We start from the raw sequence: 27,229 nt of genomic DNA on the forward strand, positions 1-27,229 counted from the left end.
TGTTTTTAAAATTACAGTATCCCAATGCCAATGCAAATGAATATATAATGCTAATGTAAAATACATTTACTATACCTGGAAACTAACAATATCACAAATATAAACTTCTACATTTTCATAAATGTGAGGAAAAAACACTAATTTGGTAGCTTGTGTCTTTACGATTGAAGATGTAATAGACACGTTGGGACCAGCATTTCAGAAACAGTTATGTATAAGATTTGTTTCTTTAAAAAAAGCAAAAAGTAATGATATGTGTAAAAATCTTTGGCATAAACATACTGTCTGCATTAATTGGTCTCAGTATGATTCATTTAGTCCTCTACATAATGTGAAAACATTGACGAATGTTGAAAACAACAGAATTAAAAACATTTTAAGGCTTTAATTTAGTGACGCTTGACAGAATGACATTTTTTTTTCACATGCACACCCATTCATACATATATCAAGGACAACACAATGAAATAAGAAATAAAAAATATATATTTTAATTTGTCTATCTGTCTTGTCATGTTTGGGATTTGAAATCAAACATTCAGTGTCTAATTTACAGAAAATGTATATTGTCTCAGTTAATCTTTCATTATAATAAGCAACTCTTCTAAGTAAAATAAATTCAATGACACAAATTAAAAAATGTAATCTACATAGTTTAAATTTCCATGTGCTGTGTACAAATCAAATGGTTTTTTTTTTCTAATGAGACCAATGAATACATAGTTTAAAAATGTTCTTGGAATTCATATCGATTAACACCCATGGTACTATACTTAATATTCTTGGGCATGTTTGGGTAGCTTCATAGTTACTTACTGAAACTAATCAAGTTGACCAGTATAAGCAGTGAATGTATACTAGTACTGAGTTAAATGTGTATATACATAATGCTACTGATATCTCCAATTCACAGTTTTACTTGATTAACATTATGTGATAATTTGACAGTATCTCTACATTTTTTTACTTTAATCAGACTTACTTTACATAGTGTATAAAACAGTAAGAGCCATGAACTGAGTAATGATCTCACAAACTGTAATCAAAGAAATTGGCTGAAGCCTGTAGGAGTGTTCTGAGGCAGCTCTCTCTCCTATATATGGCTCAAGTGCACTGGTGGAGTAGTGGCCACAGCTTACACGACAAGAACATTTATCAGCATCTGCCATAAGAGTCAGCAGAGAGGTGAGAGGGTATATGGACCACAGGCCCTCAATATATCTTCTGTTCCTCAAGTAATCACCACACTCTGCAAATCTTCTCAGGCACCATGTTGGTGTTTTTCTGGCATTGGAAAGCTTTGGCAAACTCTGGGAAGTTCTGCAATGACCCAAGGACTCTGTTCAAAGAGAAGTGCCAATATAGTTATTAGCAACATATTCTGAAGGCATAAAACAGAAGTGCATAATTGTGAGAACGTACCTAAACTTCCCTGGACTGTGGACATCAGTTTTGATGGAGTTGACAGCATGTTCTTTTCTATGTGTTCCACACCAAACCTTGTTTTAAAAAAGAGTTAACTGGCATTATGGGCCATATTTACCGAACAGGACAAACTAGTTTGTGTTTTAGGCCCAAAGAGGGTTTGCGGTAGTGCAAGCCATTAGTAAACCTGGCCTCTTTGTGTTGTCATGACAATAAACAATAAAGTTATGCCTATTAAGTGCTTCAGAGGTACTCACAGTGGAACTCACAATGGAACATTTCTGCAAGTTCTCAGTTAAAATTAAATATTTTACCTGTGCAAAGTTCAGGAAAAAGAGTTGTTCGTGATTGAGGTCAATTCCAGGCAGAGGAGCTTCTTTTCCATGTTTTTTCACATAGTTCTGATAGGCCTAAAAATGAACACAGTGATTCTGATTAATATTGGGAAGCAGTTACTGAAAACAAACTCTTATCTCTCAAATTTCTAAATAATAATTAACATCAGGCATGACATATTTTCTTACAGCCAAATGCCTTCTGAAGGCTTTACTAAGTGACAGATTTGGGATTATATATCATTAGTGTTGACTATATTTGATGGTTCAGTGAGGCCTAGTATTAAACACACTGAACTGTAGTCCATGAGCCATTTTCTACCCCTTTGGCTTTTCTAAGAATCCAAACTATTAAGCCGATTTCCTCTGTCATCACAGTCTGACAGAAATCCATCTGCAGTGGAACAAACTGAGCTGCCCTCTCTGCTCAGCATATGAATATCTATCATCACATTTTTTTTTTTTCCAACCTAACTCATTTTGACTGCACAGACATGAATTATGATCACATTTTAAAATGAGAAAGCATATTAAACTAAATAATTTTTTCTAGCAATAAAAAGGGATTTCAAAACAGCAGCAGTGAAGGCTAAGTTGCCCTCTTTTTACTTGATACGACTGACGAATGCCCCCGTTGTCAGCAATGTTCTCCCCAAGGGTATTATTCCCATTTAACTGTTCACACAAAGGACAGAAGAGAGAAAAAAAGAAGAAAGGGGATGGAAAATAAGACAGTAATTTAGATGTCTTTCTACATCTCTAAAGAATCACAGCTCATTCTTGTTCCAGGAAAACTATTTGTGGTACTAATAAGGTCCAAATTACTGCTGTCAAAAACTCACAGATAGCTATAAGGAACCGATGAAATGAAAGTCACATATGTTAAAAAAAATAAAATAAAAATAGCACAGTAGGGTAGTTAGAACTATTATTTTCTGTTAAAAAATGTTTAATATGGTTAAGATGGTAAGCTTCATTTGACTGGATATCAAGAACTATATAACTATTATATTTTTAATAAAACATTACAGATAATGTAAAAAAAAAAATGGTTATGTCTGTAGACAGTTATTGAATACATTTTGTCCATTCGCCAAATCCCAAGAGTAGCTTCCATATTGGTCCACAATGCATTTGGAAAGCTCATGAAATTTCTGAGTCGAAGACGAAGTCCACCAGTCTTTTAGGTCACCGTCTTTATCAAAATTACGTCCTGAATAAGGAAAGAAATGTTGAAAAATGAACCTTGCAATACTGTTAAGTGACAAAATATGTAAGAGATATCTATTTGACGTCTAATACCATTGTCATCAAAACCATGAGTGATCTCATGCCCAATGACCATCCCAATGCCACCATAGTTCAGAGACCAGGGCTGACCTTTACCAAAGAATGGAGGCTGAAGAATACCTGCAGGAAATACTAAGAAAAGCAGATAATTCAAGTGAATTATTGTTGGTTAGACAAAACTGATACTGCTACATTGTGTAAATCCATTTCAAATACCTATTTGGTTTCTGCTAGATGAGTAGAATGCATTGACAACAGCAGCTCCTGTGATCCACCTTGAATTAAAGGTGCATATCACTTTAATATTTAATTGCAGCTCTTTATTCATTATGATTTCATGGCAGTTACTAAATTGGGCAAATGGAAATACTATTTTAGAGCCCAGTTATACATTCATATATCTTATGAGTTCTTACTCTTCTTTGTTCACTTTGATTCGCAGTTTCTTTAGGCGTTTCTTTTGACCAAACTCCAAGTTCTTTAGAATGTTCTCAAAGTATTCTTCTGCATTGTAGCTTAACTAATAGAAAAATAGAAGATTAGTTTTTAATTATTTTAATTAGCATGATCTTTTTGATCTCCTCCTGACTACTCAGTTCGCCCTTCATCTTGTAGGCACTCACATCTTGGTATTCCTGGTCCAGGTATGTGTTGTTCATGATGTTTTCTGAGAAACCAATTCTTTCTCTGATTGCTCGTGCCTGTATAAATGTAAAGAAATAATATTATTATTGTGTGTCTTTGGTACAGCAAAAAGTCAATCAAAAAGTCAAAGAAAATCTTTATTTCTAAACTTGTGGTTGCACATTATTTTGAAAGTCCTATTAAACCATTCTGTCAACTACATGTCAACTAATTGTCCTGGCAGTTTTGATCATCAATGATTGTGCAGTATCCTTAATCTTTAACTTGAAACATATAATTAAAATAAGCTTCACCTTCTCTTCTGCAGCTTTCTTAGTTTCAGCATCCATCCAAGCTAAATCATCAAGATTACTCACAAATACCTCTCTGATGTTAGTGATCATCTCATCCATCTGAGAAAATCACAAAGAAGAATATCATCAGACACATTTTTTTTTTACAAAGAAATTCCATACTCGTTGCGGTTGGGAATTGTTTAGAAGATTATGCTTATACTATTCATTCGTTGGATGAACAGGCATTATTCAGAAAGTCTAATATAAATTAGCTACTAGAAGTTGTTTGTGATACAGTGAAATGTGCATTTTGTGTACATGACCAAGTTTCAATGTGGTTTAGACATGTAGCTAGGAGGTCAGGATCCAAAACAAATATTATTACAAAAACTTATCTATGAGGGAAAACCCAAAATTATCCTAACCCTTTAATTATAAAAAAATATAAAAATGGTTTTGTGTTCGTTATTACCCATTTAAAACCAATGACCTGTGCAAATACCAAAACTGTATCCATTCTGTTTTTGTTTGACAGTGATAAAGTTATGGAAAATTGGAAAAACAATCAACTATCTGTAAAGCATGTTCACACACTGCATGATGGATGTGTTTTAATTGGAACTTACAAGAAATCTTGTTCTCTCATTTATAAAACTGGCAGACTGAGACCATTGATAGTTCTCGGAATGCCGTTCTCTGACAGAGAGACAGTGCTGGATAAGGCTAATTATTGACATATGACTTGGTGTGAATATCTGTAACATTATCCTGGTGACCTCAAATCCACTGGCATGACACTGATGTGAGGAATGATTTATGGGCGGGCCTTGTACGGGTCACCTGATCACGGACAAACACCCACAATACTAACACTTGCTGTTATGCATGTGCTTTTGTAGGCAAGTATAGTCGTAAACCCAAATGCTGCTGACATAAGCCGGTTGAGATGCAATGGAATTGTTTATGTCAGGGTTTCACAAAAATATATGCATGCATGGCTGCTGTTCAACAACGATAGACAGTAAGAAAATGAAATTAGTGAGTGCAAATTTTTTATCCTGTTCCCACAGGCCATATTTGAAGAAACTTTGCAGGTTGCTGCTATGTACATGTGGTGGGCTTGAGGCCAGGAGAGTTCAGTGATTAATGAAGTGTTAGATAGTGTGTTTTATGACAGGTGGTACTAGTGCAATGCTCAGCTGTTCTTGCATGCATATGAGAAAATAGACCTGATTCAAATCATCCAATACAGATATCAAGAGTACGTACGAACACACACAAGCACATTTTCAAGAGCCATTATAGGAACCATACAGGCATATACCGTACACATACAGCTCACCATGTATTTGCTATCTCCTGCAAAGGCTTCCTCCACGTACAGTCTCCCCACAGCGTTCTCCATATTGTTGTTCACATAGATGGCACACTGTCTCCAAACTGCTGGTTCAGAGGTGGTCCCATAGATAGCCTGAGAGGGGTGGTAGCAAGATTAGAAATGTGTATAAAATTATGCCTGTTAAATCACAGTTTCAAAGGTTTGTTTGTTTTTGGCAATTTACCTTTCTGAATGCCTTTCTTGTCTCCCTGTATGTCCTGCTCAAACCAACTACCAGATTCATAACGAAACGCCACACCATGTAGTTCTGAACATCCCTACACATATAATCGCAAAATTATTTATTCTGCATGTACATTCCATGGAAATTGATTCTTGACATATTTATGCAGACCTTTTTGTGGTTATTAATGCAATTTTACATTAAAATGACATTTTGTAAGTCACATCAATCAATCAATCAATCAATCAATCAATCATTTTTATTTATATAGCGCTTTTAACAACACAGGTTGCATCAAAGCACTGTACAGTATAATGACAGGGATGTATAATGACGAGAGTGACCAATTTCTTATTAAATGCAGAGACGGTCTCTGTAGTCAATTCGACGTTAAATCACTAGAAGTTAAGTGTCCCCAACCAAGTAAGCCAGAGGCGACAGCGGCAAGGAAACAAAACCCCATGCATACACATGGAAAAAGTAAGCAGACTACAAAAAAAAAGGAAATGGTAAATTAGACACGCAAGTGCCCGTCAAGACTGTGTGTCACTTTGCTATTGAGCTTTGTGGTGACATCATGCCACAATCTCAAGAGTTCTGCAAGGTCTTCTGAAGAAATAAAGGTTGTGAAAGGCATTTAAAAATATCTTCACAACATTGTAATTACATGATTCTACTATAATAAAAGTTGCTTGCATATTTAACATATTTTTTTTATTTTATGTAGCAGTAATTTCAGAAATTTTGGGTCAGTAGCAAGGACATGTCGAATTGATAAAAACTGATATTGTGAAATTACCTCTTTGTGTACTTGGCAAGGACAGGGTTCAGCCTCTTAAAATAGTTTGGTGCATACACAATGACCTCCTCACTGTCTGTAATGGGAATGCCAACTGTGTCCATGATCTTATTAGTGAAGAGCGTCCAGTTGAACACCTGAATATGAGTAGTGCAAAACCAAAATCCATCATTTCATTTCAGTTATAAGAAAAAGATAGTAATACTGTTCACTACATGGGAGGTGAAACTCTTTTTTTTTTTTACCTTGGAATCAAACTCCAAAGTGAAGTTGTTATTCAGGATCTCCAGAGGCGTCTTGTTGTAAAGCAGAACTGGGTTGTTTCTGTCCTCTGTTGTGTCTGTTGCCTGTGAAGACAAGGACAGCATGAAACTGCAAAAAGGGTGACAGCATTTCATAGGATGCAAGAATGAGGTTTAACAGCTTTTTGTCCAGTTGTTTCAGTCTCTTCACTTTACGCATACAGCAGCCCAATCCTATAATACTGAAATATTTAATTTTGAACTGTTTGAAATGCCTCTAAAGAGTATTTAGAACATAACTTTGCTGTGCACAGTGCTCTAAACTTAACCCCAAATGTACAAATGCAGATTTTACTGAGTATGAGAAATTATTGTCAAGGGAAGGGTCTAAAGCAGTGTGGGTCTGACTCGAGCTCCAACACAAATTACCAAGCCTGTAATCCATACTGTGTAAACTAAACAGAAATGACCTCACTTTCATAAAAGGTAAAAACATCACTGGGAACATTGGGGAAAACATGGAAAAGATCTTTAACAATGTTAAGATGTGCAGCCACTCAAACAGTCTCAGTGTGAAGCATAAACACATTATATGGTTTAAACAACAAAATATACTGTTTCTTGGCCAATTAATGTACTATAAAGTTTCAAGTAACTCCTAAATATTTTCCAGATTTAGCTAAAAATATATTAAATGTAGAACCCACTTAATCAGAAAGAGACATCCTGCAGTGCAATAAATGATGTATATGTTAAATAAAATATATGTGCATACAATTAAATATTATGATTACAATATATATTAAATAAAACGTAAATCGAACCTAAATTAACTGTAAATGTAGATAACCTTTTTTGTTTAAGTGTGTTCACATAGAGGTTTTCAGAGGCCAATGTAAATAAATCTAGATTTAAATTCAAAGTGAAAAGTAATCTCGCGCCAAGTAATCATTGTGTGACATCAAAGTACCGTGAGAGAGATTTTTAAAGCATGGAGCTGTTCACTCTGCACAAGTTGATCAAGTGCCACGTCTGATCACCTTAGCATAGTATATTTTTCTTTGAATTTATATCTTAATTTACAAATCCTGTCCCGGGAAAGAGGCACATCTGGTCACCTCAGTCTATGCATGACCTGACATTTTATTTGGACATCGTATCCAAATGGGAAGATGTTATCATTACCAAAGACTATACTGATACAACCCCAAATTTCAGCTGAAGTTTCAGCCGCAAAAAATATATTTTGTGTGTGTGTATATATATATATATATATATATATATATATATATATATATATATATATATATATATACACAGTATATATATGCAACACTCTTAAAAAAAGTTGGGACAAAGGCATGTTTAACACAGTGGGCCCTATTATAACGATTTAAACGCAAAGTCTAAAGTGCAGGTGCTCTCAGGGCATGTCCAAATCCCCTTTTGCTAACAAGGGGAAAACCGTCCATGTACTCAGGCGCACAGTTGAAATGGGTAGTCCCTATGGGTGTTTTTAGGTGTAACATTCAATAAACCAATCAGAGTCTAATCTCCCATTCCCTTTTAAGAGCGAGTCGTGCTTACGCCATGTTGTGATCGCAGTTTACATGATGAAATTTGTTGGTGGAAAAGCTGAATGCTTCTCAAGCGAAGAAACCAATCTGCTCATGCGGGAGGCTAATTCTGATACGCGCAATGACTGACTCATAAAAATTTTGTATCCTATACAATAATATACTTTTACACTGTAATCTTCTAGTTTTTAATATTTGGCATGTGTGTTGCTGCGCATCTTTGTGTGTAATAAGCAAAAAGTCAACAACCGCTGTGGAACCACCCAGAGGCGCATTTTTCACTAACAAACTCTTTAAATAACAAAAAAATATTCGCCATTGACTTTAGACCAGGTTTGAGTTGGTCTATGGTGCAGTCTATTTTCAGTTCCCAGTTTCAGCATGTCCATGGCTGCACAAATGCATTTGCTAGTTAAAGTACGTTGCAAGACAATGGGAAAATAACTCCGTCAGACTGAAACTAGCAAACACACTTGCACTGTGCCTTGCACCGCATTGTGCCAGGTGTGTCAGATCAATTTTACAGAATTACAATATTGAATTGTTTGAGAATTGAGAATACTAATTTGAGCAATTTTGACTAAGTTTTGCAAGCAAAATGTTTATACAATGTCACTTGACACAAGACTTCAGATGGTCAGCAGTCTGTGATCATTCCCTGATTCTGTGGTCATACATTTCAATAGGAGACACATCTGGACTGCAGGCAGGTCGGTCTAGCACATTCACTCTGTCTCTACGAAAACCACATTGTTGTAGCACATGTGGAATGAGAGCTGCCATTGTCTTGACCTAATGACCTTGGACTTCCCATGAAAGATATCATCTTGATGTCAGTATTTCTCTGTACAATTCCAATTCATGCCTCAATGTACATAGTACCTTCACACCTATGGCAGTCAACCATTAATTTTGTGCCAATGCCATCCCATACCATGACAGATGTTTGCTTTTGCTTCTGTCACTGATTAAAGTCTGAATGGTTCCTTTGGTCTTTGGGACTGATAAACACACTGAAATGTGGACTTATCTTACCACAGCACACATTTCCACTGTCTTTTTTACTATCTGAGTTGAGCTCTGGATCAGAGAACCTGACGGCATCACTGCAGGGAATTGAGATGTAGTTTTTACCTAGAGTAACAGAGATTTAAGTTGCATTTCCTGATGCAGTGGCAGACTTGGTCTTGGTCGTGAGCTACCTGGAGCGTCTAGGTCATCAGGTAGGTACCCAAACTCAGAGTAAGTAAAACAAAAATTTTTTGAAAGCACACAAAACAGGGGTGGACAAACTTGAGACAGCTCCGACCAGCAGGGAGAGAACTATGCCTGGGTTATTGGCTAAACTGGGCAGTATTAGAGATTAGAGGACTCATTTATAAAATGTTGCTCAGAAGCCTTCCCAAATTATTATTATATATGTGTACGTGTGAACTTATGCACAGAAAACACACATACACCTCTTTCAGATGTTAAATATATATATATATTTCAAATGAGTTCTCTGCCTTGTAATTTAGAACAATGAGCTGCAGGAACAGCTTAGGTTTTCAAAACCAGCAGTTATTCTGACAAGCAAATGTAGGTACTTCTGCTCAGACACTGACATCACAAATTTGAGCATTGACATGGTTTTAAGTGTACACAAGATCAAATCTCAGAATACGCATAAATGTACCACTACCAGGTTTGGTTGGCAGACTGCCTTGGGGAACCAACAGGCAGGGAGTCTCAAGACAGGAGGGAACACACAACAAGACCAAACAAGACTCCACTCAAAGCACTCTCACGCAGAAAGTCCAAAATGGACTCACAGAAGTAATAACTTATGACGTGCCAAGAAATCCTAAATTGGACAAAGCTATCCAGCATGCATATTGAATAAAAAAAGACAATACATTCACGATTGCAACAATATATATGTTTTTCGAGTGATCTCCAGATATCTGAATAACATTAATAAGTTGAAAGAGTCTCAGATCAGATAAGACACCAGTAGATTTTATCAAAGTGGTTATTGTTTTAATTTTAGAAGTTTTCTATGCTTACATTTGCAATTTCCTTTTCCATCATCATCACCCGGGCAACCTCTTGCCTGATATTGGTGTCATTGACCTCCAGCCCCCGGTCTGTTCGGATAAGCTTTGCCAAGTCAGTCATGAAGTTCTCATATGTAACACAGGCCTGAGAAAAACACATATTGAAAACACATGAGTGCTAAATTCAATACCTTTTAGCATGCATATTTTCTTTTTTCATTTACATTAGCAGTCAGATTCTGGCTTCCCAGTCGTTTAGGAAGTATTTGTACACTCTGTGAGAAATTATTTAAGCTAATTCCTTCTTTCCTGTCATTCTCTGCTTTCCTGCAAAAGGTTACATAATCAGAAGTTCAAACTGGAAACAAAAGACAAGATCTTGGTCCAAGTATTTTATATCTATTTGTCCCTTTCTAACTTTCTTTATTGCCTTTTTGTAAATAAATTAGCTAAGCCTGGAACATAATAAAGGCAGACAGCACTTATATGTCTGACCTGAATAGCGATCAGTTGATGATAACTAACTGTTTGTGTCCACTGAGTCTGAACACTCCAGTACAAGAGTGACATTCTAAAAAAAAAATTATATACAAATTGATTTGCTTATTTTAATCGAGCAAACTGTTCTAATCTTTTATTAGGTGGACTGGGCTTATCTTTCACTTTTAGCCTGTGGTCAGGGCAAATCCAAGTTGTGTTGCTTTATCTGTCACTTCTACATTTTGTCAGTTTCATAAATAAGGGCTTTTTGAAAAATGTGAGAAAGAAAATGTTTGAGAAAGATGAAGAGAAAGACAGACAACAAAAGACACTTCTTGTTCATTGGTTAGACCAGCCTGAACCAACATGAAATGCATTGTCATCTAAGCTAATCTTTTTAGCAGGGAGAAGGGAGGTGAAAGGAAAAAAAGAAGAGTTAGATAGAAGCACAAAGATAAGCTTGACAAAATCCACCTGTTCCTGTTTAACAGGCTATTCTTACCTCCTCATATGGTCCGGTGCACACATAGTAGTCTCTTGAGGAGAGACCAAGACTTGGCTGATCAAACTGGCACAGAGAATAAAACCAGGAGACAATCAGTCTTTCATTCATCATAATAGAAAATCCAACACTAGCACATGTAATGCCACCCCAATAAAACTGTGTCATTTACTCCAAAGCAATAAACGAGGACACTGTTTGTTTAAAGCAATCATTTGATTTTGAGACCGTTTTGGGTTTAACTAAACTGAACATGCATTTGTGTTTGTATGCAAAAAGAAAAAGAGGTAGTCTGTTGTTGCGCACACCTACATGAATGATGTGTGCATTGGAGTCTCTGTCATCTGTACCAATAAAAAAGCTAATTAGGACTTGCTTTCCATATTTCTCATTCAGTTTGGCTATGGCATCTTCCGCTCGCCAATTCATTCCTATAGAGGAGATGAGAGAGGAGAAATTGGTATACAAAGTATCTAATTGGGCAGTTGCATAAAAACCTACTGAGAAATCTTCTCCTACCATAGTTGGTGTCCCAATCATCTGTTGCTATAGGCCACTCAAAGACATCTGGCAGCACTGTAAGCAGAGGCATCCCACCTCTCTGTTCAATGAGGCCTGTCAGGAAAATATTGAAGTAATCCAAGGCTATTTAAACATCCGGTGAATACTGAAGTTGTTTGCTGAGAATCTCTTATGTATCTCACGTTTGACAGCTCATTTGAAGAACTGCATAATGATTTGATAAAGACATCTTCTATTGACAGAGCCGTAACAGCATCTTTATTTATGAAGGTATAATAGTAAAACTATTCAGTCGATCGATACTCACTCTCATTAGTGCAGGACCTGTAGAGGACTTTGGCTTTGGTCTGTGAGCTACTGCTTCCACTCTCTTCTCTCTCCAGCACTCCTATAGTAAAAGTATATAAAAATTGTCATTGCATTTGTTGGACAGTATAACATACTGTCTTGGAGATGGATTTCAAAATGTCCAAAAACATCATCCCAAATGTAAATCTCATCTGTCATGCTTTTCTGACTACTTTGCTCCTGTCTACCTCTCCTTCAGCAAGTGGCCCAGCTGTTGCTTTAAATCTCTTATATCCTGTTTGTAGTACTTGTGTTCAGATTTTGTTTTAATTAGTGCTTGGGTCTCAGTGTTTCCTGTGAAAGGGCACAGATCATGTGTGAGTGATTGGATTAGAGACCGCCTGGTGGCCATGTGGCACGAACCCCTACAGCTTCAAAACTCTTGTCACTTCATCTCAGTCACTCTATTTCTCCATCCATCTGACATGTATAGATTGCTTTTTATTCTCTTATATTGTATATGTAGAGCTGATTTATAGAAAAAATGCTTATTTCAAAAAGTCTTGAAATCAGCGATCAGCTTGTATTGTGCACACTTTGATGTAGCAGCATCTTGTGGAATTCTCTCACAACTGTTTAGAAAATTTTCCAGACTACTGACTAAATACACCACAGATTTAGTCATTAGTTAGCTCAAACAGTACTTTAACCAGCAATAAAATGTTTTATATGCTGCTTTTTTAAGATATAATTTGTGGAAAATAAATTAGAAATTATAAAAAATAATTCCTAAAACAGCACTGAATTTCCAAACACACCCATTGAAGTGGAAATAAATGAAAACAGATGTATCTATATCAAAGCCAAACTACTGTTGGTTTTCTCCCTCTTTCTTCTCTCTCTCTTAATGGAATGACCACAAAAGCTTGTATACAGCTCCACTGAAAGTTACTTTTTGATATTGAGATCAGTAGCCTTATCTGACCCACATCTCCTGACAAAGCCCACTCTGTCCCGGCAGGAAACAGCCCTTCCCTCGAGCATCTCCTGCATGTATATGCATGAGTATTCTGCTGGCTCTGTTCAGAAAGCTTCTCGTATTTATAACCCATTTTCTGTCAGCTTGATCTGGATTATGCCTCTCTCAGCCTATCACAGAGGGCTAAGTCTGCTAGAGACATGTTAACATTTAGACATTAAGATCCATAATGCACTGTATTTATCTTCCTTTTTCTGTGATGGCAAAATATCCCTGATTACAGGAATGAATTAACGCAAAGTGCACTGCCTGCAGAAAAGGAATTTCATTATTTTCTTTCCATTTCCCTTTTCTTTATCTTCCTATTAGCCAGTAAAAAAATGTCAGTGATCTCTCTTTGTATTTCCTCCCTGCTTCTTTTTTTTTATCAGCTTTTAAACTCTCTATAAGTTTTGAATTACACAATATAACTCTGGCTATTTCCAGCGGTTCTTCTGACTCCTCACACCTGAGCAAAGCGCATGCTTCTCAGCCAGGAACAGAAAATACCCCCTGGCCAGATACATCATATGAACAGCATCCAGGGTAAACGGCCACATTTTCTGTAATAAGGTACTGAGTTAATGCCTCAAGTATGTGAAGCTTGATGCTGAAGATGGAAGGCTAAGTAGTTAATAGGTTGTGTAGAATAAAATGAAATAGAACACAATTCTAAATACTCTTTTATGTATGTTCTTAGTGGTGGGTTTAATACAGGCTTGCTTTCTGGTGTCAAGCATCAGGATCGATAAATATTAAATAGAAGTGATCAAAGTCTGAACCAAGTGGAACATGTTTCTTTGCGGCCCCATCAGACTGAACTGTTGCGAAGGGTCAGTGCTTTCATTATTGAGATGACAGACTCTGGACTGGCAAAGGTGCAATGTAAGCATTATTACAGTGTTTTCAACACAGGCTTGTAGAGGCTTTTATGGCATGAACTTTGGCTAAACTAACTATACACACAATAGCTATGCAGTAAGCATCTGCTTTTACATATTTACAATTGAGTGTAATTATTTGATGCTACTAAAAGTGCATTATGGCTAAAAGTTGATGTAAATAATATTTGGTATAATAAATAAACGGTATGTGTCCCGTAGTGGCTATGGTTGCATAATGATGCTTGAATCTTCATAAGCATTTACTCCACAAATTAAACCCATCTTTTAAAGTCCCAACAGCTGAAATACAAAAGTGAGGTTGGGAAATCGAAGAATAGGCTCTGAACACTAATTTCAACCCCGCAGCATTTGCATAAAAGTCTAATCAAATCTCTAAATAGACTCTTATTTTCCAATCAGCAATTCCTTTCATCCCTCAAAAGCTCAGCACACTGCAAAATGCTAATGAGTGGATTTAGATTTCTCTGGGGAAGACACAATCCTCACTACTCCTTGATGGTTATTTTTATTTCACCCTCAGTGTTTGTTCATTGATTAGCAATGATTTTCAATTAATTAAATGTTAAATAAGGTCAGAAAAGTCATACAAATTCTCATCAAGGCAATAATAAATGAAAAATGAAGTATGTCCTAGTTGATTTTGCTGTGAATCAAGAACTCATTATCGCTCTGAATTAAAAGCTGATAAAGAAAAGGCTGATTGTAACATATCATTCATTTGTAAAAGGTGGCACAAGAAATGGGTTGTAAAAAATAAGCCCTGAACGAGCTATGTTTTGACAGGCACTACTGTCAAGGTTAAGTTATAGCTCTGGTCGCATTTGACCCCTGAATCTTGAGCTCCCCTCAGATTCAATAACATTTAATTCCACAACACATCCACAAGCCTCTGTCTGTGCACAGCCCCCTAGAGCTCCTAAGCTCTCCAGCCAAACCTCCTGCATTTATCAGGTCAAGCCTTCCTCCCTCTATCTCCTGGAGCATGATCATTAGCACACAAGCTTCCTCATCTATCTCCTCTCCCTGTCTAAAACATATCTTGACCTCAAGAAGTGGCTTTGAAATTGTCCTTGTGAATGATTGCCCATGCTGGGGTTAATAAGCTCCTTGCTCCTGGTCAGACAGCTGAGGTCTCATGGCTCCAGGAGCTGAGGGCCCTCAAATTGAGGCCTCCGATCACCCCAGAGTCATTCCTACATCCTGTACAACCCCACAGTATAACATCAATACTCTCTCCACCCTTGAAGACATGCTACAGTGCTGTCGGCATTTACAAATGAAATTGTATTTGTCTGACAGGTTTCACTACTGTGAAGGAACAAGAGGCACAACTTTAGATTTCAACATCAGAGCCTGAGGCAGAGTCTCACTGAGCTTAAAATAGCTTACTTTAGACACAGCTAAACTGTAGATTGAATGGATTCTACCTGTTTTTAGTTGCTGCTTTTGTGGTCAAGTGGTCTTTATCTAAACTCATATCTGCAATTAAGTTTATGTTTTGAGAATAAAAATTACAGTTATATTATTTTGATATATCCGTTTGTGCATGCAACTGGCCTGGGATGAGAGCATTGGGGGTAAAAATGTGGCACGGCATATGATTGTATTCATTTCAGTTTAAGCTGCATGTGAGTCATTCATTTTTCTGATTACAATAATTATACATTACATGCATTATAAATAAGGCTAAAGCTACTGTTTTTCCATGGCTTCTGCAAGCATTCAATGGCAGACTATGTTTGATCGATTCAGCCTTCTTAACGACTTGCCTAAAATAAAAATTACTAAAATAGTTAAAGCATATAGCAATGTTTAAAACGTTTAAACCTGCATTAAAACAATGTGCGATATCTGCGGACAATGGAAACTAAAGCACGGTTTGCAGGTCACGTCATTTTCTCTGGTAATCTAAAAGTAAAACATCATTCTGAACTATAAAGGGCCTACTTTTATTTGTGTGCACAAAACATTGCTATTTTATAAAGAAAACAGACATGGTGCATGTTCTGCCTTCTTTTCTTGAACAGGAGAGCTTCACATAAAAAAGTGCAGAGACATGATAAATATAGCTATATAAAGCTTTAAATTAGCACTCTTTCATTATAATCTTAATCCGTAAAGGTGACTTAAGGTGGAAATCTGTGAGGAGATGGTGATTAGCCATTTATTAGTAAATGACTAAAACATATTATTATTATTTTCCCACACACATTCATAGCATTTACTTTGACTGGGACTTTGCAGCAAGTTTTATACAATCTGAATGTAGAACTGTTTTACTGAAAACACAAATACAAATTAATAAACCACAGCCACAAATTAATAAGCAATGGAAAGTAGGCTAAATGTTAATTTGTGGACACAATATCTCCAAATTGTTGTGATCATTCATTATACATGTTAACATCAAACATCAAACATGCACAAATGCTGCCTATGTAAAGCATTCTAAACTGGTTAGTCTGCTATCTTAGTAGACAACTGCCTACGTAGGATACAGCAAGCATCTCTCTAACAACAAGCCACATTACAATATTGTCATTTAATTGGTAATTAGTGGTGTAACAGATCACCAAACACATGGTCGGGTCATACTGCAGATTTTAAGTCACTGATCAGATTACTTTGCGGATCAACAAAAAAAGTTTGCTTTTCATTTATTACTAAAAGCTTATTTGAAGTACTTCTATACCCCAGAAGAAACTACTAGCTTACCTACTAAAGTCCTATTAAACACAACAAGAACAATTACACAAATTACAAGCATAGATGAACAGCCTACGTATATTACTATAGGTCATATAAAGACAGTAACAGTAGAAATCAGGTCCAGAAATGTAGAAATTAAGTGAAAAACAACACAGTAATGCTTAATGCAAAAGCTAAACACAGAATAATCTTTCCTAAAGATGCGATATTGATTATCAGAGATTTCTAGGCTGCTGTCTCTTTAGGACTAAACGCTTAATACTGACATAAATTCTTAGTAAGCTCTTAAACTTAACTTAAAACATGAAAATAACCTATTGCATTTACCAGAATAGTTGCCAAAATGGGTATTTTAACATTTTTTAACTTCATCGTGCCTCTTTCCCTCTCTCTCTCTCTCTCTCTCTCTCTCTCTCTCTCTCTCTCTCTCTCTCTCTCTCTCTCTCTCTCTCTCTCTCTCTCTCTCTCTCTCTCTCTCTGTCTCTCTCTCTCTCTCTCTCTCTCTCTCTCTCTCTCTCTCTCTCTCTCTCTCTCTCTCTCTCTCTCTCTCTCTCTCTCTCTCTCTCTCTCTCTCTCTCTCTCTCTCTCTCTCTCTCTCTCTCTCTCTCTCTGTCTCTCTCTCTCTCTCTCTCTCTCTCTCTCTCTCTCTCTCTCTCTCTCTCTCTCTCTCTCTCTGTCTCTCTCTCTCTCTCTCTCTCTCTCTCTCTCTCTCTCTCTCTCTCTCTCTCTCTCTCTCTCTCTCTGTCTCTCTCTCTCTCTCTGTCTCTCTCTCTTTCTCTCTCTCTCTCTCTCTCTCTCTCTCTGTCTCTGTCTCTCTCTCTGTCTCTCTCTCTCTCTCTCTCTCTCTCTCTCTCTCTCTCTCTCTCTCTCTCTCTCTCTCTCTCTCTCTCTCTCTCTCTCTCTCTCTGTCTTTCTCTCTCTCTCTCTCTCTCTCTCTCTCTCTCCTCTGTGTGCACTTATGGGTGTGTGTGTGTAGCGGCCGAGAGCAAAAAAAAAAAAACGTCTCTCGTGTCCTGTTGTTTTCTCCTTCATCTGAAATTGCTTAAATGTGTAAATTAGTGAGACAAAACACGTACAGATAGCTTTCATTCTGATAGTTGAACTTAACAGTTAGACATCAAATGCGTGCCGAACAGTGGGGACCGATCTGTGCAGATCATCTACGATCCATTGCACCGCTACTTAGCAGGTATAAGTTTTTTGTTTTAATTGGTCTTATTGCCTTTGGATTGCATGCGTACATCTTTTCAGCTGCTGATAACTAGCCCTAGCAGCCTATAGTAGTAAAGTGGTGTCATTCTACCTTTGAGTACCACCTCCAGTTCATCTCTGAGAATGTCAAAGGTACTGTAACGTGAACTGGTCTCAGGTATGATGTTCTTCTTCAGCCAGCCACCGCAGGCATACTGGTAGAAGTTGTCACAGGGGTTTACTGTGGGGTCCATGTTCTCAATGAGGCGGGATGCTACAATGCCAGAGAATATATAAATATATAAATAAATATATATATATATATATATATATATATATATATATATATATATATATATATATATATATATATATATATATGTGTGTGTGTGTCTGCAAGAAAGGCTATCAGTTGACTCTCAGACATGATTAATTCTTTTCAGTATGTTGTAAAATATCTTTACCTGAACGTGTACAGTCAGCTGTTATGCAGACTCCATCTACAAAGGAAAAAGAAGCACAAGGGATCAGAGGTCAGGAGCAAATTAGCACTATTAAAAATGTATTTAATAATAAATCAATCCACTATTTAACATCTCTTTTACTGTGGTGGTTTCAGTTACATCTCCACAGAAAATTCTCTCTGTACATTTTATATCTGTCCATAGACATGCGGTATTATTTATGAAAATCTCTCACTGAACTAAGATGCAGTCTGACCTTAGTCCCTACTGCCCTGCCCTCCTATCCAGACCCCCATGGCTGAGAGGAAGAGCATGCGGAGATCATCTCTGTATTTCAGCATTCTATCTGCCTTTGCTGTTTAAACATTTATCCAGCACATTAATGGCAGATGATCAGGGTGTGAAAGGCAAGCTGCAGTGAGTCGCTATAAGCTCCATCTGCTGCTCAGAGGCCTAACGAGGGAAAGGGGCTTACATGGGTAACCGACCATATTACAGGGTAGATATTGTTTGGGGAACTCCATTATGCGCCAGCATGATTCAATACTGCCCTGGGAAAATAACCACAAAATCTAAATATGCTTTCATGTACAGTACAAATAGCTGTCTGATTAAAACGAAACATTATTAGTGAGGAATGGCAACGTATTTCATATTTACGGGCCTATTGACTGTGGTTTTGTTGGCAATACAAAATGAGCGAAATTACAGATTTTATCATTTATGTAAGGGTATGGCACACTGAAAAAAGCGACGCATTTATTAAAAGCGCATTTTATAGTTCTAATGGAAAGCCATGATTTCCATCGTTTCATTTAGCTAGATAAAAATGACATAATGCATCTTATAGAATGAACGAATGGTATTTTTTATTGAGTATTGATGTGCAGAACACTGCATTGACTGCTGGCACCCTTTGACTTCAGAATTTTTTTCAATCTGGTCTTATAAAAATACACACCTCTGTGCACTTTTTGTCTTTTTCAAAGAAATTGAACACAGGTTTAATATGCGAACCTTGCCACCTTTTTATTATGTTGATATAGGTATATACCGCTGTGCTTTTATTGCGCTAAATATCCAGTGACTGTTTCGAGGTAACGTAATATTCTTCAAGTAATTTTGCAAAAATACATTAATCGAAACTCTGTAAATTTGTGCGGAAAGGAATAAATTGTGTCAGAGTTTTACTGCCTCTAGTGTTCCTTTCGTTTGGGAAGTGATATATACTTATTGGCACGTATTTCACTAAAAAGTTCACCGTGGTATGTTTATAGTATTTCCATCACAAAGTGACAAAAACTATTTCACGCACTTACCTTTGCCACCCTGTGTGATGAAGAGGGTGATGAGAGCCACGATAATGACAAACAGCAGAGAAACAATTGTCAGAAGACCGATCTCCAGTGAGGTCCAGCTGGGCTTTTTTTTCTGAGTGTTGTTGTCAGCCATGGTCTGCTGTCCCTCTGGGGCAGCCTGTAGAAACTCACCTAAAAAAAGTTGAAGAGATTTGGAGTCAGTGGAACCCAATCACAGGTCATTTCAATGCAAGTTTCTTTGAGCATGGTCTCTCAAAACCTGCCTGTCCTTGGTCACAGAACCAGTTTAGTTTTTTTTTAGTCATGATTTTAGTCATGCAGAGTCCACACTTCAAGCTGTTAATATTTCCTCCTATAACAGGTAATTAATTATTGATCGCTCTATGCCACACTCTTGATTCACATATAACCCCTAACTCTAGTCACACATACAATGAAGTGCTCACAAACAGAATTACTATCTGAGGCAGAGACCTGACTCTGCAGATGGGCAGCTCCTGCTGTGTTCTGGCTGACATGACAGGACCCCGACCTGGGGACAAAGTCTATAACTCGTCCTTTGAAGGAGGCTGACGCTCTCTCACGCACATAAACAAATACACAACACAGCATTTCAGGCCAAATACACACAAACCCATACTCATATTTACACTGCGGAACTTTCACACAATCTTGTCTTTTTTCATTTCTGTTGTATTCTTGGATAATAAAAGTAAAGACTAGCAGGAAGGATAGATGTCAGGAATAATTTGGCAAAATTGTACTTCCAGGGGGCAGTGGCTCTTATCTCAGTCACATCGCAACATCTGCGTGGGTCAGATCCGGCCGATTAATCTTCTGGACTTTTACAGGAAAACTTGTGCCTGGCGTAACTATTCTTGACAGAGGCTGGTTTTATAACTGCGCTGCAGTTAATTATACTTAAACATGACTAATAAACAACTTGTAAAACTGTAAGCTGGAGTCAGGCACACTTTTAATCACACAATTGATCACACTTGTAACACATACCATGACACTTCTTTCATGTTTAAGCATTTGCATGTGCCAAGAACCCTATCGTAGTCTAGCATAGCCATGATATTACGGTAGCATTCATTGGCAAAGGCCCACCCATGAAGCCGATTGACTTCTAGTCTACTAATACTCTAATGACTTCTAGCTGGCATATAGGTTTCTTACTGGATGTCTAAAGTGGACTGTCAAAATAAAGTGTTATCGGATTGATTCTATCTATATCAGTGAGGTTAGTTTTTAAGTTGCATTCGAAAGCAGGTGGCTCATTTACTCAATTTGAAATTCTAACATTTAAATTCAGTTCTGGTTGACTTTTGGAGCTTGATTGTTTCAAAAAAATGTGATAATTTTAGACTACACTTTAAAAACTCAAAATGAATAACATTACTGCTAGTTTAAATACTAGACATAAACTATCGTAACTACATTAAAAGTATAGTATTTTGGTAAAGATACATTTTATTTAGAACATGACCGTGGCTTAGAATGCTTAATATATGCTGTCAGACTGTAGTTTCCTCCATATGTGCTGATAATAGGCCATTAAAGAAATAGAGAGTGTTGTACTCTGAGCTGGATAATTGAGAGGCTTTACTGGCCGCAGAATTGCTCCAGGGCTTCCCACTAAATGGCAGTTTTACGTGTTTTCATGTAGAGATCCAGCCTTTATAGCTGATGCAGAGAAAGTCTAAAATTCAAAGTCTTTTTTTCTTTAATACTAGCTGCAATTAATTTTTTTTTGTTGCATAGAGTAGGATTTCTCAACAGGGGGTTCTCTTAAAACTGCAGGGAGTTTATGAGATTGTGTCAGAGATCTGTAGTTAAATTAAAGCGTGGTCATTTTCAAACTTTAAAATTATATTCAGCGTAACTAAAAAGTAATTGATATTCCATCACAAGGATGAATATTTTTCCTTTTGTTTTGCAGCAATATGACATTTTGCTGCTCAGTGAACCTTTGTTATGATAAAACCATAATTTGAGTTTAGAATTTAGAATTTTGAGTTCAAAACAACAGCATTTAAACGTATAAACATTATAATATACTGCCATTTTCAAACTGATGCGTCCTTGCTGATGAAAAGCATTTACTTCTTTCAAAAAAAAATTCTTTAAATGGTTTTGAACAGTAATGTACAATATGTAATGTATACTATATAGACACTACACTGGTGGAATATAATGCCAGCAGCAAAACATTCTGTAATTTTACAATTTTTCAAATTCCTTCATTCACATAAAAAAAAAAAAAATACAAATCTTAACCACATACAGAGTTTATCTCGTGGGTAAAATCTTTACTGGATTCTACATCTACGGAGATGAACAAAGCTGTGTATTTCTCCCAGCCCTGGCCTGTGATATTACCCTAAGTGGCTGTGTAACAGCTTATGCATGTCCTCTGACTCCCCACTGTGGACATGATCAGAGCTCAGGGCAGAACAGTTTCTCCTTGTTTATCTGCTCGTGACTGCGACAGGTCTGGATCAAATCAGAACCAAGGGCGTCTTCATCAGCTTTGACTTTCCAAATCCATCTAGGACACTCAGGCAGGGATTTGATTTAGATTATTGTAAAAGGGGAGGGAGTGTGCAAGAGATAGTGACAGATGCGTCACTTGCCGCACCAGGCATAATCCTAACACGCCTGGAGAGTCCCAGGACCCCCGGATCGGATGTCGTCTGACGTATGTGGATCGGCAGGGAACCAACCCGCCTTTGAGGGGGTACTGCATCTCCCTGAAGGAGTAGGGAACAGGAAGACCTTTCAACCTAATCTCTTCCAGCACAGTCGTGCTGGTGCGTCTGCAAACCAAACTTAAGAAAATGAAACTTGTTTTGACTCCGGGAAGTTATGGCAGTTAACAACCCTGTGTAAAGGATATGCCATTTTTATGTTCAAATATTGTCCTGCGTACCCTCCCGGTGGAGTGAGATGTTGGGATAGGCCTCAGGATCCCCACCGCACTGTGAGATAAGGGGTTTTGAGAAAGAGTGCATGTTTAAATATCTTCTCAGTATGCACAGACTTTAATAAGCCAGTGAAGTGAAAAAATATATAAAAAATTACATAACTAAATATCTTAAATCAATGGGTTTTTATTATAATGAACTGGGTGAGACGTGAATAATGGCCTCCTTAAGAACAAGGTGCTTTTAAATTGTAACGTATTTAGATATGTGCGGGATGATGATGCATTAGTCATTTGTTCATTTTAATGTTATTACAAAAAATGGAAGTAAAGACATCTATAATGTACAGCTAATTTGTGGAGTATTGAATAATATCCTGCAGCAATCTGGTTCAGTCCTGTCTTCTCTTTTATGGATTAGTTTGTAGTCCCTGTTTTGTTTTTTCCCATTTCTAGTTTGTTTCCATATTTACACAGAGTTTGTTTCCAGTGTTAACCGATTCGTCTCAAACCAGAAAATCATTCATACAGTAGCTCGTTTTCAAGATTTGTTCAGTTCCTCAGTTTAATTTGACTGTTGCATGTTTTCCACCTTCTTTCCTCATAGGTCTATTTTTATATTTTTACCTTTAAATATAGCGCACATGCTAAGAAAGAAATAAAATAACATAAAATAAAATCAAATCAACCCTCACAACTGAATAAGCTGAATTGGCTGAATAAATCTCACAAATGCTGATATGCAAACTTAATACATACATATATGCATACATACATAAATAGCCTTAAATGCATCTTACCCTATATATTTTCCTGGTTGTGTTCATTTCTAAAACATCTTCTAAGACAGAATCTTAATCTTTATAGAACCTTTAAAAGTAGGCAGTTGTGAAACAATAAGATCTTCATCGCTGTCTGCTAAACAGTTACAAATCACAGACAATTTAAGGGTTTCTTTCAATTTTAATAAGCCGCTAATCATCAATGTCCTTTATCGGCTGAAGTTAGTGCTTTTTCCATGTTTTTCAGAAATAAAGATAGCAGCAAATTTGTTTAAATTCCAAATTTCACAGTCACGATTAGCCAGGCGGAAACTTTAGAATGGAATTAGCAATCTAATACTTAAACAGTTGCTTTAAAGATTCGAAGTTGGAGCGTAAATGCAAATTTAGTGCTTCAGTGCAGCTTTTACTGTAAGAGCTTCTGTTTGATTTCTTGTTGGCACCGCCATGGTGAATCACATACTTGGCTATAATATCCGCCGTCTGCTTCGTTTCTGGCACAGCGATGGTGAATTCTCCATGCGTGTCTGTTCAGACATACACATCCTCGTACCCTACAGATGACTTCTCCATCAAAATGTATCCGTAAGAGCTCTCAGAACAGCTCTGCTGTGTTTGTACAGCTCGTAGAGAATACATCTGTTCCGTAACTAAACCACACTGTTTACACTTCCATCTTAAATGACTTTGATCGGGCTTCTGAACTTTTGCTGCCGTTAAGCCCCAATGTTTGTGCCTTTAAATACTTTATAGAAACTTGCATCCCATAATCTCTGTTCTGTGGTTTTGCACTCTGGCTGAATACACGACGATGTGTCCGCAATGACATTATTTATTATAAGTCTCACGGTGTACTTTGAACGCTGCCAGTTGGGACATCAGATTTCTGCATCTGCTGTGGTCTTTTTTCCCCATGTTTGCATTTTCAAATCTTTCCTTGCCTCTCACTATTTAATAAAATAAGTGTTGCTACAAGATTGCTACAAAATGGTTAGCTCATGGAGTGAGGTGTGAGTCCTATGAACTGCATTTTATGAAACTTAATGTATTTTCATTGCAACTAACTCCAACCGCCAGCCCTGACCTCAACAATAAAATCTTTAAACCAACGTCAAAACTATTCAGGGAATAATTTTGTTAAAATAATAATTCCTTGTTCACTAATGTTTAAGATGAGTCAATGTAATCAGGAAAAGATTGAGCAAACTGAAAAAAGGAACGGAAAATATGAATATTCATGCTAATTTGGCAACATTCATATCTTTCAAAAGTGCACAAAACAAGGTAATACGTGATAAGCAGATACTCACATCAGAAGGTGTTAAAAAGTTTAAACCCAGTTTCGTTGGAAATAAGTGCTGTTATTTCTTTGGTTGCTGTGCAGTTTGGAAATGAAATTAAAAAGGCTGGAAATAATGTACCGTGCACAAAACCTGACAGATCATTTTAACAAAAGCAGAAGTGAGGTGAAAATGCATTTGCTGACATGAACAAACATGCCATTTCAGCTTGTCTTTACAAGTGTTTGTGCTATTTTATTGCCGTAACATGAACTACCCAGCAACTTTATTATATAGTTTATTATCAGAAAAAGCCATACATATGGAGCTAGTTATATGAAAAAAGGGGGTTAACGTAGTAACATAGTGCAAGGGACCATATGAAAGTAAGTGTTGACAAAATTATTTTCCCTATGGTAAAATTAACTTCAATTAAACAAGTGTTGGTTAAAGAAGAAAGTGTGTATATATATATATATATGTTACAACCACATCTTTTTATGTATAGTTGACGACAACGTCAGCAACAAGACTTCAAAAGCTGGACTGGGTTTGCCAGGCCTCTTTTAACACCTCTCAATTTGTCTGTTTTACTTGGAAACATCTGTAAAACACCTTTTCTAGGGCTATATAATAAAATGACGGGGACTTCAAGAGGAGTGTCACGGAGAGCAATGTCACTCAGCAACGGGAACACTGCATTCAGTTTTAAGATAAAAACTTAAGATAAATGACAGTTGTGTTAACGATCGTATCGTGTTAAAACAACAACTGCGGATGTTGCGGTCACAGATATAGATGTGAAAGACACAACGAGCCAGAGACTCAAACGCCTGTTTCTTTTTTACATTTTTCTAAAAGGTTTCATTCTTTGGTGTTTTGGAAAAAAAACTGTTCCTAAAAGTCTATCAGCAACAGCAGATTGGTTGAATACGTTGCGCTGAGCTGAGATAAACCACCTATGACCACACGGCTTATCATGTGTTCAGTGAGGAGGTGTCACCACTGCTGTACCTTTCAGGTCCTGTTATGTACTTTTCTCCATCTCATCTTTATCTCCTCACACACAGCATGTCACTTTAGAACATTTATCTGGGACGACCTGAACAGATAACACATCCGTGTCTTATAAGGTTTCCAAACTAGACCGCTGCTTTTAAATTTGCATTTTTTTTATCACGGACAGCGATAATTCAACTTTAGCGAACTGATTGAGAGCACCGTGTGGCAAGCTGCAAAACCCTATTGAATTAAAAAGTAGTTAAGTGTGCAAACGTATTGCCATCATGCATTACTATGACCCTCTTATTTATTTGATATTTATATAAAACTAGTAATATCATGGATAATCACGTGAGGATCTGCAACACTTTCAATATTCTTCTAAGGACTGTTTCGAGTGTCATTTGTTTCCTATAGGCTGTGCATCCTATGGGTAGGTTGTACTGTATAAACATGTTATGCATTTTTGAATACTATTTGTAACAAAGATGTGAATATTTGCCAAAGAGAAAAAAAAAACACATAGAGGTGTACAGTAAACTGTTTTAAACTGCCTATAAGTGACAATCATTGACAGAAATCCCACATGAATAAAAAAAGTGGTTAAATTCCCAAGGAATATGGACATCAGCAGTTAATTACGCATTTATTTGTACTTTTTTTCTGTCTGAGATGCTTATTAAAGGCAGAAAGGCATTGTGCATTACTAGGCATTATCTTGATATATAATAAAAAGGACATATCAACATATATTGTTAAATAAAAGCAGAAAATAACAACTTTTCGCATTTCCCAACCAGTGCCTAAATAAAATCCTGGTCAGCGTACCATGTTTCTAAGCCATGTGCAGCATGCGCAACAGACTCACCAGGTGTCTCTGGAAATTTGCGATCGATGATATAAATGGGCATCACCAACCGATCAAACATCCATCAAATCCGTGAGAAAGATATCCTCCTTCCAGATCGATGACTTTTAAGAGTATTCTGGCTTCCCTGGTTATCGATAACAAATCATTCAATGCTGTCAGTTCCCTTGGCTACCTGTTAACGTCGCGATAACGGGATGTCCTTGTGTCACACAGTTATTATTGGCGCGCGTAAGAAAACACCTGGAAAACGCATTAGGATTAATTCAGCGAAACGAATGATGTGAGACAACAGCGAAGTACTTAAGTTCAGCCGGTGTCCAATGTTGCCTCCCACGAAAGGCGGCGTTTAGGAGTGACTGAGGCTGGCAGCAATGCCAGCGCGGAGTCGAGCGCGCAAACGTGCGCTGATCTCTCGCCACTGAAGGATCGGCGCGTAAACTCTGCGCTCCACTTAAAGGCACTTCTGCACTTTTTGATTCTAAAAGCCGTATCGTTTTCCCTCCGAGAGTCATGCCATGATATAAAAGGGTCGCGGCAGTCATTTTCGGAGTCCACGGTCCTTTACGTTCTTCTCGCGCAAAACGTTCTGTTGGCTCCTCTAGAGCAGTTGGGCACGACCTACAAATGTCTTCAGTTTTTTTGGGGTAGATTTCTTTTATTTATATCCTCAAGCTCTGTAATTGCTTACTGTTGCTATAGCAACCTCTTCAAACGCTTTTTGTTCACGTGCAACAATTTAACTTCTGTTGTTTTGGGGGTTTGTTGTTGTTTTTTGACC

General features: G+C 37.2%; 1 protein-coding gene across 2 annotated transcripts; it reads right to left on the bottom strand.

Annotated features, from left to right (window-relative positions):
- Positions 1-1,087: 1,087 nt before the first annotated feature.
- LOC122363004 (neprilysin-like) lies at positions 1,088-26,988 on the bottom strand. 2 transcript variants are annotated; one of them, XM_043264854.1, is made up of 23 exons: positions 26,449-26,988; positions 19,588-19,758; positions 18,269-18,304; positions 17,917-18,078; positions 12,001-12,081; positions 11,691-11,786; positions 11,484-11,602; positions 11,172-11,237; positions 10,200-10,334; positions 6,577-6,678; positions 6,332-6,468; positions 5,533-5,626; positions 5,313-5,441; positions 3,989-4,087; positions 3,674-3,751; positions 3,467-3,570; positions 3,267-3,325; positions 3,063-3,182; positions 2,840-2,973; positions 2,370-2,435; positions 1,740-1,835; positions 1,423-1,499; positions 1,088-1,339 (listed from the first exon to the last, which is right to left on the bottom strand). In XM_043264854.1, exons 1-23 carry the CDS (start codon positions 26,507-26,509, stop codon positions 1,240-1,242), a joined length of 2,322 nt encoding a protein of 773 aa, XP_043120789.1. In that variant the 5' UTR covers positions 26,510-26,988; the 3' UTR covers positions 1,088-1,239. The 2 variants fall into 2 exon arrangements, with proteins under 2 accessions (XP_043120789.1, XP_043120790.1); XM_043264855.1 differs by lacking the exon at positions 26,449-26,988 and adding an exon at positions 19,851-19,956.
- Positions 26,989-27,229: the final 241 nt, after the last annotated feature.

Source organism: Puntigrus tetrazona, chromosome 18 (genome assembly GCF_018831695.1).
Source record: "Puntigrus tetrazona isolate hp1 chromosome 18, ASM1883169v1, whole genome shotgun sequence".
Taxonomy (NCBI): Eukaryota; Metazoa; Chordata; class Actinopteri; order Cypriniformes; family Cyprinidae; genus Puntigrus; species Puntigrus tetrazona.

Excerpts from the sequence above, each read along its gene's own strand:
- LOC122363004 (XM_043264854.1), bottom strand. The coding sequence starts at position 26,509 with ATGTTTGATCGGTTGGTGATGCCCATTTATATCATCGATCGCAAATTT. Across the intron at positions 18,305-19,587 it reads CATCACACAGGGTGGCAAAG|ATGGAGTCTGCATAACAGCT; the intron begins GTAAGTGCGTGA and ends TTTCCTTTGTAG. Across the intron at positions 2,974-3,062 it reads TCATGGTTTTGATGACAATG|GACGTAATTTTGATAAAGAC; the intron begins GTATTAGACGTC and ends TTCCTTATTCAG.